This window comes from Argiope bruennichi, chromosome 7 (genome assembly GCF_947563725.1).
Source record: "Argiope bruennichi chromosome 7, qqArgBrue1.1, whole genome shotgun sequence".
Classification (NCBI taxonomy): domain Eukaryota; kingdom Metazoa; phylum Arthropoda; class Arachnida; order Araneae; family Araneidae; genus Argiope; species Argiope bruennichi.
This window is the reverse complement of record NC_079157.1, coordinates 81,739,837-81,752,449: the sequence shown is the minus strand read 5'-3', so window position 1 is coordinate 81,752,449 and position 12,613 is coordinate 81,739,837. Positions and strand designations below refer to the sequence as shown.

The following is a 12,613-nucleotide window of genomic DNA, read 5'->3' as shown; positions in this document are numbered from 1 at the left end:
GCAGGAAATTTGAAATTCATTACCTTTGCAGAGGCTTCTTGTATAATTGCCAAACCCAGGTTTACATTTGCAAACTTGTTTTCCACCTTCATTTAAACATTCCCCATTAGTGCAACTGCAAGCTGAAAAGAAAGCAACAAATCATGAAAACTTGGATAGTACAGATGCATTTAAAATTCAATTCATATCTAGAAATTGTTCTTGAAAAATTGCATCTAAAAAGTATGTAATCTTCCGTCATTTTTCTATTAGGTTAGAGCATCTAGTTTATTCTAAAATTCTTCATTTAATATAATGCCGCATTGACGAAAGACAGTCGAATCTCCAAGGCCGAATGGTCATGGCACTGGTCTCATGATTTAGAAGCCTGTGTTCGAATCCTGCTAGAGACAATGCGATTAATAGTATATATAAATACTTAATTGTTTGATTTTATGTTTTCCTTTATTTCATGTTCCAGAAGATACTGGACATTTCTTTAGTTTACCAGACAAGTGTTCTGGGCTTTTCTTATTGTCTCCAGAAAAGTATTCTGGAACTTTCATTGCTAATATAAAAGCGGAGGATTTATCAGTCACTGTATTCTCAGTTCAGTTAATAAATTGGTTTAGCTCTATCTCTTGTGTGTGTCATTGAGTTCTATACTATAGTTCTACGTGACAATATTTTTAACGATTGATATCTATTACAATTTAAGGGATAGTGAAATTTGCATATATATGAGAGAGAAAACAAAACAATATCACAAAAGGGAAAATAGAAATAAAAACTTCAATGACAAAAAACATTTAAAAAATCGAACTACAATCTTGTAGAAGAAAAATATCCTTAAGAGCATATAAAAATAGTGAAGAAAGATTTAAAAAAACATTGCAAAACAAAACTAATCAATAATAAAATGTAAAACAGAGTGTGAAGCAAAGCGATCGTACATAAATTATTCATTAGGAAATAACGTTATCGTGAACTGCAAAAGAAAATATATGTTCTTCTGCAAACATTATCGGAAAATTAAGTGAAAAAATACTGTCTTCACATCGAATGTAGCCAATGCGAGGAAAAACAGACAAACACAATGGAAATATGATTACCTTTTTTTCTTGTGAGATAACTTTTTTATTTTTTCCAACATGTTTACATTTTTATTTATATCATTTCCCTTTCTTCCACATTATTTATTTTGTATCTTAGATTGGCATCGTTTTTTCTATCTCTCCACATTGGTCTGCTATAGAATTTGGGGTGAAGACAATATATTTTCACGTAATGTTTTAATTTTATCCGGTGACTGTCACCCATTGCTGGGGTCCATGGAGAGCGGTAACGTTGCGTTTGCGTCTCGGTCAGTATCATATGAGATAACTCAAACATACTTCCTTAAGTGGTCAACAGATTGCATTTTCTACCTCTTCACCAGCCAGTTTCCCATTTTTTTTTCTTTATTAAACTGCTTCTACCAGCGAAACATATCATTCTGCCTCCTCTTTTCTACTTAAAAAAGTATTACCATAAGTATTGAAGAAAAGAAAGCTCTAAAAAAATTTGAATTCTGCAACTTACGGGGCAAAGCGCATCTCAAAATCCACTTAAGCAAATTGTGATATCAAAACATTTTGGAAATATAGCAATCATATATTCTTCATAATATTCTTCCAAAGGGGTCATATCCTGTGGAGAGCTATTAAATGTACAGCTAGAAAAATCTCTAAAGATTTGAAAGGATAGAGGTTGAAACATGAACAGCATATTTCTTCAAGAAAGGATGGCCAGTTGTTAAACACACAATATTTAACTGTATTGCTTAGTTCTGCCAAATTACTTGAATATATTAAAGCGAGGAGTTGACATTTTCCTGTTAGAATATATATTATTAAATCCCTTCATAGTTTCAATTCTTCAGGCATTTTCCTTATTGAAGCGGAATATTGATAGACGACCTCTGTGCGTAATTGGGCTCATAAAAGGCTTAAAGAAAAAGGCTTTAACTTCAGAGACTCTTATAATTTATTAATAAAAGAATTATTAATAAAAAAATAGATTCTTTTTACCCCAAAATTTGTTAAAACTCAAAGCCTTCCATCTTATATTATCTACTCTACTATAGACTGTTTGCAACTGCATTCATTAAAAAAAATTGGAGAAAACACTGCTCGCTTTCTGATACTGGTCTCGAATACCTGAATTAATATCACTGCCAGTAGCTCTCAATGTTCATGTTGTTTTCACATCCAACTGTTTCCATCCACAATACTCTTGCTAAAATCATGGCTACCTCCACTTGACACGAAAATGAATTAACCCCAATGAATCATCATCTATCTAGCCAAATGTCACAGAGGATTTTAAGAATTTAAAACTGTACAAGACGCACATATGAAAAAACACTCAAGCAAAATACAGATGAAACACAGGGTTTTAAATTTTGGGAAACCTGAATGAATCGCCCATTTCATGTTACTTTCTAGTTCCATTTTTTTTTTTTTTATGCCGATCATAAGTTCTTCAAAACCAATAGCTAAAATGGATGAAACTATTGTTCAACCCACGAGCTCATTCAAAGCTTGAAAAGCGAAATAAAATAGAATAGTGCAATAGAAAACAACAATCATGAAACAATTTATAAATAAACATATTTTATCTATAACCTTCTTCTAATTTCTCCGCATTTAATAAAAACTACTCTTAAGCCGATACTTTAAAAAAAAACCCACCTCAGTAAGTTTAAAAAATATTCTATAATAGGCAAATAAGCATTCTTAATGGCTCGTTATATTCTTCTAATTAATAGTAAGAACGTTTTCTTTAAATTAATAGTACATAATTAAAAGACCATAGAATAAAAAGGTTTAAGTGATTTTATTTCTTGTATCTTTTTGTAGAAGTATTTATTTTTAAGATTTATCAGACGCAGGGGAGACCGGGGCAGGTTGACATCCATTTTTTTTACGAATTTTTCTAATTTTTTTGGTAATGATTAAATAGCTGGTATGTGTACCAAAATATTCTTACATCCTTTGGCTAGTATAAAACGGGATTAATTATAGTTTGGTTAAAAAATAAGTAAGCACTATCGAGTTGAATGAGCTAACTCCATCGGTGTCAACGTGTCCCGGAGCCGGGGTACGCTTTCATCATACGCGGGGCAGGTTGGCATTATATATTTGTATTTTTCCTTATCATACTGTTAGTATTTATCTGAAAATAAAATAAAAAATATGTTTTTTAATTAGGAACTTTTCTTGAACTAAAATTTAAATAATTAAATTTAACTAAAAATTGCACATTTTTTTCGGATTTAGGAACATTTAACCAAGATGTAACTAACTCAGATGGACTTAACACTGCAAAAATGTTTTTGTCTCTTTGTAGCTCCAATATTTTCTTTAGTTTCCTTTCTCTGCATTTCATCTTTGGCCTTTCTTTCTTCATTTTTATTGTGTAGGACATTAGTGAGCCAAGCGCTAAAGGTCAGAAATTCTGAGGCAAAAAGCAGTAACGTGGACATTGTTATTTATTGTATTTTATTTGTTGGCATTACAGTCTTCAAACATGACTTCATTTGACATTTCGATGTTATATATTTAAAAGGTGATGCAATGCTTTGTAATCAAAGAATATGCGTATATTTATCAAAAATCTAGATTATGTAATCTTATCATCTCACGAATCGTTAACATAATTTTTCATAGATTGGATGTCTTATTAAACCGTTAAAACTGAATTTTCAATGAACTGGTCATAATTGCTGATCTTAAAAGGCAATTTTTTATTAATAAAAGGTGATTTAAAAATGATCAATAACTTCAAAACTAAATAACTCTCTCATGAATTAAAATATTTCCTTTTCTGTGACAAGGTGGAAGTGGAGCCGGGTATTTTTTTCTGTTGCATGTAACCAAAATGCATTTATTGTAAAGTTCGCAATTAAACCACAAAATGATTTTTTATTTGCAAGATATGCAGAATCTTTCGGTATTTTCATGGGATAAGACTAAGTCAGGAGTAATTTACAAATGCATTTTTTTTAAATTCAAAAGTTCATAACAGTAAGTATGATTTCTACTGCTTACTGCTGTATGCTATTATAATTTGACAAATAACTCCTCTGATAACTGAAATCCTTAATGAAGAGCATCACCTTAAAAATCTGTAACAATTTTGAGCATTTTCTCATTACTTTCTCTTATACGTATTATAGAGAAAGTATAGTAATCGTCAAAATCTTGGAACTTGAGACTTGAACGAATCTCCACGTTTGAGACCTATCTGAACTGCAAAAACACATTATTAGAAAATGTCCATCCGTCCATTCCAAAAATAATTCAAAAACGCTTTGAGCTAGACAATTGAAATTTGGTATGCGGTCTTTATACCAAATTTTCAGAATTCTATCAAATTCTGAGTAATACGTATTCAAAAGAAATCCGTCTGACCACATGTTCGAAATAAGTTAACACAATAATTACAAAATGAAGAGAACTAGACATATAAAATTCGGTATACAGATTTAACATCTATAGATAGATTCCTGTAAAATTGTGAGGCAAATCTAACCTCGGGTTGACTATCTGTCGGTCTGTATTTTCAGAAACATGCAAATTCAATAATTCTAAAACTCAATGACATAAATACATCAGATTTGGTATGAGAATTTTTGACTTCAAGTGCATTTTTGTGTCAAATTTTTGTTTCAATTGGTTGAGAAAAATTTATAAAAATTTATCTAAAACGGATATTCGATTTTTGGATACAATTAACATATTCTAGGGTTTAATCGCCTAATAATTCGCTAATTATGACACGATAGATTCAGTAAAAAATGCTGAATTAACGCAAAAAGTATTTCGTAACTATTCAACTCCATTGCCATGTTAGGAGTTCTCTGGTTCAACCAGTTTATTGGAGAGTATGCTAGAAATTTTTGAAGAGACTACTTCCGCTGATTTTATATAACGCATCACCGCACTTCCTGCAGAACTGTTTGAAGATTCAACAGCAAAAAAAGTTTTAAAAAATGTCTTTAGTGACAAAAAGAAATCTGGCTTCTTCATCATTTTGTTTTTCCAGAAACATATTTTATACTAATTCATTTGCTACTTAACAAAGATCTAGTGTATTTCCAAATAATGTAACTAATAATTAATTAAATAATCTCATCAAATATATGTTTTAATTCCGTCGAAATAACATAAGACATAATAGTAAATCGAAGTTCTCCTATACAGACAACGGAAAATTTTGGGGAAACGATAAGAAAATATTTTTTTTTCTTTCACCAAAATACCGTTAAGAGAAGTGGTAACGGTTAGTTAATGGTTAATTAATTAAATTTTTGTAATTAGGTTAATGGCTGCAGATTTGTATTTACCTTACTTATTTAGACGGAAACACAGAATTTGAAAAACATTGCCGAGGATATACACGACAAGCTGCATCATATATTTTATAAACGAAACCTACATTACAGACAATCTTTATAGTCTGGTTTTTTGGTTATAGGAAAATTCATAAGTACAAAGTATTTGCTAATACTTAAAGATAAGCTATCCTTTTTTGGAGGGGGGGGGAGGGAGGCTCCCTTTAAATAAAATAAAATAAAAAACTTTCTTCCTGCTTCATTTTGTTGATATGAATACTTGCTGAGTCTTTTCACATTATATTGAATTGTAAATCTCAAACTTATTCTTTGATAGTTCCTACATCGCTTTAAAGATAGTATTTACTGAAGAGGCTAAGTTCCGATTTATCAGAGGAACTTGAACAGGGTTATTCCAATTCACATTCAAAACATTAATACTTTGATAAAGATAGTTGTTATCAAACATTGAAGTGGTTGATGTGTAAAAAAAATTATCGAGAAAGATAATAGTTAGCGGCAGTGTTTGAAGTTTTCACAAGAATCTGTAAGTCCTTAAACGATTTGATTATTGAATTTCACTTTCAATTTTACAACGTATATAAAAGTCAATTTTGCAATAAAAAAAATTCTGACTTGATAAATATCCAAGATATTAACCTGCATAGGCTCGGGAAAACAATTTTTGAAATATTTCCGTTAATTAATAAATTATGTAAGTAGTTAAATAATTTTGTAAGAATTATTCATGTTAAATTTTTATATATGTGCAATTTGTAGGATTTTTAAATGTTGAATAAAAAAAAACATACATGCTTAATATTTTCATGATGCAACGAAGCTAGATACCAAGTGAGTAATACTGCGGACGATACGAAAAAACTACTGGAAGCACAAGGTCACTAAATTTTTGATATATCTGAGTTTAAATTATGCTTAGTAATATTACAATACACTGTCATATTTGAATAATATTGTTGTGAGTTATAACGAAACTGGTAGATGGCGCTGTTGCGACATGGATGTGTTCATAAGTATTCATACTCAAGAGGAACACTTGAGTGAAGGACGCTATTCTTGATGCCTCAGATTTTCTTTGTGTCTGTATCTGCCGTCCATTTTATTGTTGTGCCTGTGTCTTAAAATAAACTGTAATTATTTTAAAAACTTACAAACGTCCATAGAAAATCACATCACCATCAAAACAATGCCCTCTTATGCAATTGATGTAATTTCTGCCCCTCAAATATATTGTAAAAACATTACCCCTAAAATATATTGTAATGTTATTAAACCCAGGTTCTGTTTATATTTTTATAAAGTTAGAATTGATTAGGAAGATTTTTTTTCAATTAATGCGTTAATTTAACAAATAAAGAGCCCGGTACAAAGTTTTCAATCAAGCATTAAATGTAATCTTTGGAAATTTACCTAAGATTACGAAAAAGCTACTAAGAGTACCGATATAATGATCAAAAGTTATTGAATAAAATTAGTACTTTATAAATTAGTTAATCCTCGCTTATTCTTTTATTGTAAAATATAATGAGAAATCCTAATTAATGCCTTTCATGAAATTATCTTCTATTTGAAGTAACTATAATTCTATGTATTTTTATAACACTGCATTTATTTCTTCATACGGAAAATATTTTTTTCAGTCATAATTAGTTAATGAAGGAATAAATGATAATAAGTAAGATTCAAGTTCATGAGAAATTGTTATACGTCTCAAAAAACCTGGTATAAAATAGCAACAATGATTCAAACTTGAATACCTGAAAATTTGAATTTTAGAAGTGTTCCCTTATCATATCTTCTTAACTGTTCTACTGGTTTTTTTTATCATGATAATTATTTATTGCTTCTCACATTGTTATTTCATGAAAGTGAGAAGGCGAACTTGTCAAATTTAGTGCTAATATATGTGTAATCACTAAATTTTCTTAGAAAACAAAACGATAATTTAATACCTATGATAACTTCAACAATAAAAAAAACCCTATATATATATATTCAGATTAGCACAGACTTATTTCCTATTGCAGGATAGAACAGTTTTTTGATTACATCGAAATACAAAAAGAAATAATTCAGACCAGTATTTTTAGTAATTAAATCATACACTTAAAAATTACGAATCAATTATTGACTTTAACTACATGCCTAATTAAATTATAATTTCTAATTATTGATTTTAATTTTCTAAAATCTGAAAATAAATAATTTTTTACAAAAATTTGTATATTTACTAAAGATAAAAGTAACTATTTATAAATTAGTAAGATAAAAGATAAAAGTAACTTATTTAGTGTAAAGAAATTATTGTATTACTTAGAAATTGTAACTATTAATAAAATATTTAAAAATTATAATCAATACATAAGTTAAAAATAAAATTCATAAGCATATTAAAATATATATCATAGATTGAAATGCTTACTACCTGCATTATTTTGAAGCGACTCTTCAAATAGATTTTCATGTTTTTCGTAGACTTCGGTATATAAATTGTAAATTTTTTTATCAAATAGTTGTCTTTGTACATTCAGTTTTTCACTTAATCCATTTTCAGATGAGAGTTCAAAGCATATTACTAAAATTAGAGTAAAATATTTCATATTTTATATAATTTTGGACTACGTTATCTCTTCTAGCCAGCAAATCTAGTAACACAGAAACCCTGTGTTGCTTTAAATGTGGAATAAATTCATTGTCAATAAAGCCGTTGCCAATATCTCTTTCTTATCTCTTCGAGTACTTGTCGGTAAATTTATTTCTTTTTCTTTCATTTAATAGTGTACAACATAATTTTATTTTAGATCAATCATGACAATTTTTTTCTGCTTGTTTGATTGTTATTATATTTAAAATTCTTATTTTAAGCATATAATTCTTCTTCGGATATTTTTTAATTCAAAATTCTCAGTTCTTTAGCAGCTTTTTTTTATAAAATCGTTTGAATTATTTTATCTCTGCGTTCGTTGTTTGGGAAGTAATATTCCTTTTTAAATTTTTAATAAAATCATTTTAATACTGCTTAAGAGTTTTAAATGCCATTTTCTGAAATTCTATGTTTTGTTAAAAAATTTCCTTAAGAAAAATTTTATAAATTTAAATATAAAGAGTATTTTTTTATTCAAATATGGTATGATCTTTTTCAATATGTTCTGAAATTCTGAAATACAGAATAATAAATTTGTTCATTTGAAAAGATTTTACAGTTGTTAGAATGTTTAGTAATGCGAAACAAAATGGAAACTTTCACATTGATTATCAGCTGAAACCTCGCATTTGAAGACTAAAGAGCAATGCAGTCTTTTTTTTTAGTTAATGAACTACACGATATATTCCTTAAATTATCTTCAAACGTTTGATCAAATCAGTTGGAAAAAGTGTTTGAGTAGAAATAATTTGCTTTATACTACTTTTTAGCCAATAAAAACATCACTATTTCCTATACTACTTTTTAGCCAATAAAAACATACTATTTCCTATACTACTTTTTAGCCAATAAAAACATACTATTTCCTGTACTACTTTTTAGCCAATAAAAACATACTATTTCCTGTACTACTTTTTAGCCAATAAAAACATCATTATTTCCTATACTACTTTTTAGCCAATAAAAACATACTATTTCCTATACTACTTTTTAGCCAATAAAAACATACTATTTCCTATACTACTTTTTAGCCAATAAAAACATCACTATTTCCTATACTACTTTTTAGCCAATAAAAACATACTATTTCCTATACTACTTTTTAGCCAATAAAAACATACTATTTCCTATACTACTTTTTAGCCAATAAAAACATCACTATTTCCTATACTACTTTTTAGCCAATAAAAACATACTATTTCCTATACTACTTTTTAGCCAATAAAAACATACTATTTCCAATTTTCAAGACAATTTTGCCAATTTTGAATTTCATGGATAACATTTTTCAGTATATTTTATGCAAACATTCATACCGAATGTAGTGACATATTTAAATATCTTAAATTGAATATATTTCTTCTTATGTTCTAATAAATAAAGTATTTTTTATTTCAACACCTTAATGGAAAATGTGAGCAATGAAATTGTTGAAATTTTAAATATTCGCTGTTTTAACATTTATGCAGTGAATAGTAAAAAATAAATCTGCAATATATGTTTTAATAGGAATATGATGAAAAGGACCTTTCCCTTGAAAGGGTTTATGATCTCAATTAAAGCTGTAATCTTTAAACTCCGGAAGGATAGCTTTTATTTTTCGTAAGACATACATATATTTCTTAGCAAACAACAGTTTGAATAGTATATGACAAACAGGAGCAAAATTGGAGAAAGTAATATTCTCATTAGAAATTAAACATTTATCCTTTCTGTTGGATCAAACATTTTCAAGAATATAATTCCTATTTTGAAAATTCTTGAATTTAATTTATTCATTTGAGAAAATTTCTTTTTTTCAGATCATTGTAAGCCGACTGGACACTGCAAACGAAACTTCATTTTAAGGGACATCGTAAAATAAAATGTACAGACTGCGCATCTCACGACACATGAGACAAAATGCTCAGAAAAGGCATTGGCGTCAAAATTTCATGCATAAACAGAACCCAATAAACATATAATTTGTTTTTTATTTTTAGAAATTCCTTTGTACCGTTGAAAGTTTTCAGAAAGTTTAGAAAAATGGACTATTCTGAAATGTTTTATCCTGCTTTTAATAGCATGTAGATGCGTGAATGGTGAATATAATGACATATCTCCAAACAATGATATATCTCCAAAAGGAAAAATTTTTTTGCATGTCTATCTGAATAAGACGATTATCGACACACTTTCTGCAACTCATCTTTTGCTTCATAACATAGAAAAAATGTTGAAGGGCAAAACTCATTTTACATTGTTTAAAAATAATTTAAGAAATTTGAATGTTGAATCTTTTCGATGAGATTTAGAATTTCTTATGTACGTTATTCAATCTAGCTAAGTTTCTTTATGTTATATATCATTGTGTTATTATTTTATTGCGTTTATATTATTTTATTTTTATTTTAAATGTTATATTTTTATTATTTATAAATATATTATGCCATATATAATTGCATATCATAGTTTCATGTGAATTTGCTGTGACATTGATTTTGATTTTTAAAAATTATTTCCTACTCTATGGAAGGTTAATTAAAGTGTGTTTTAAACGATGTTTTATGTTTTTTATTATCTTACTCTCTATTTCCTTTAATGTATTTAATAATTCCCTATTATAAATACATTTGGATAAAAGAAAATCACTCATTCTAAAACAGTCATACGTAAATAACGCCAGAAATAGGGTATAAAATTTTTATTAAATCAATAAACATTGAATATAGTTTTGAAATCATTTAAAATATTATACGAATATAAGAGAAACACAACGGTATTAGTATTTATTATTATTCTATTAAAATTATGAATATTGTATTCATTACTAAATAATTATATCTTATTGCATTAACGAAGATTTAAAAAGTTTCTTTTTTAAAAGCATGAAATATGCTAATTCAAATAAAGTAATATTAATAAATGTCTTTATTCAAGAATAAAAATTCTATATAATCTAGCGCAACAGCGGATCATCAGGTTTTAATATATATAAAAAAACAAATATCAAAATCCGAACGAAATCCTTCAATCGGTTGTACTTTTGCATGCATGTAAGCACAGTCACTCATACAATACAACGACTTAAATCAATAAAATTCAGTATGTTGTCTTGCGACTACAAGTTTAATTTTACGTCACTTTTGTATTATTTGGCCTTGCGAAAAACCTTCCAAAATACAAACCATATTCATGCCAAAATTCCTTATTTTATAACTATTGTTCAACAATGTCATGCAACTCATTCATGGCTCTCCCTAAACCCACAATTTTATGCGGAGCAAGGGATATAAAAGTGGAGAGTATGCGGGGAAGTTTCGATGAGACTACTCCCGATGTTTCTTTCTACGGCTTTACCCATAATGGAAGATAATCAGGATAATGCAAATAAGGATAGTTAAAATTAATATTGTTATGAAATTTTCCTGGGGTTCATTTGGATAGTGGGAGTTATATGGTGTGGAGAACGCTCAATCACCAGGTGGCAGTAGAAAATAAAACAACGAAGTTTATTTACACGACGACACACAGGACAGCACAAAGACGACAACTATATACAGCACAGAAGACGATTATCTTCAGCCGAGACGTGCAGCATACAACAGATTCTACTGCAGACAGTAGCACACAGCTTAGTTCAGTACTAGCTTCACTCCGTCGCAGCTCCGTTTATCTCTGGAAGGCCAGTTCTTTACCGTCTGTTCCGACTCCACTGGTCCACCACTCCTCCGTCGATCCCGGCTACTCTCGACTACTACTGGTTTACGACTCAATTCACCGTCGCTGCCGACTATGACGACTCAATTCACGACCCCTCCCCGGCAGCTGTAGCTCCTTTTATAGGTCTTAGGAGGCGGGGCTAGAAGCCTCTCAACCAATCAGGAACGTTCGAGGTGTATCTCCATTTCTACTGGACGGATCGGGAAAATTCTTGATGTTTCGGGTATAATCTATTTTCTCGCCAAAGTTGCCAAATTCGTCGCCAAGAGTCTTCTGAATAGGCGAATATTAACCATAACAACCCTGTATTATAAATACGGTAATTGCAAATCGCAAAAACGAAATAATTTAAATCTGGTATTGAATGTATTAAAATTTAATGCTGTATGATTCTGTTAATAAAATTCTGACCACTCCTACTATACACGCTCTTGTAATGTTCCTTAAGTTTTATGAGGCATGGAGAGTTATTAGCACCTATATAATGAAGTTGAAGAGAAAATTTTGAAGGGACCACTCGATCTGGTTAAATTATTGCTATCATAATTTGCAATATGCTGCATTTATTCACTATGTCATTTTCTTTAGTATAGTTTATATTTATTTGTACAATCATTAATGATCTTCCATGCATTTAATTAAGATTACAATAAAAATCTTATACATCCATCTGATGATTTTTTTCACTTATCCTCTGCAGTACTTCATATCTACTACATATACTTCCTTTAAGGCGCGAAAGCTGTTGTGAGTTGGCGACTTTTCTAATACCCGACGAGAGAATTAACCACCAAACAGAGAAGAGAGCGTAAGAAAAAAAGTAATTGAGAGAGAAAAGGAGCCGAGAGATTTAGTGAAACGATAGTGTTATTTTTAATTTTATAAATTGT

General features: G+C 29.2%; 1 protein-coding gene across 1 annotated transcript in view; it reads right to left on the bottom strand.

Annotated features, from left to right (window-relative positions):
- LOC129975625 (neurogenic locus notch homolog protein 1-like) overlaps nucleotides 1–8,042 on the bottom strand; it is a 35,483-nt gene extending 27,441 nt beyond the window's left edge. The window contains exons 1-2 of the mRNA XM_056088706.1: nucleotides 7,803–8,042; nucleotides 24–122 (exon numbers count right to left, since the gene is read on the bottom strand). Coding sequence (XP_055944681.1) covers nucleotides 24–122; nucleotides 7,803–7,977 — 274 coding nt within the window. The 5' untranslated portion in view covers nucleotides 7,978–8,042. The remainder of the gene's footprint in view (nucleotides 1–23; nucleotides 123–7,802) is intronic.
- Between the last annotated feature and the right edge of the window lie 4,571 nt (nucleotides 8,043–12,613).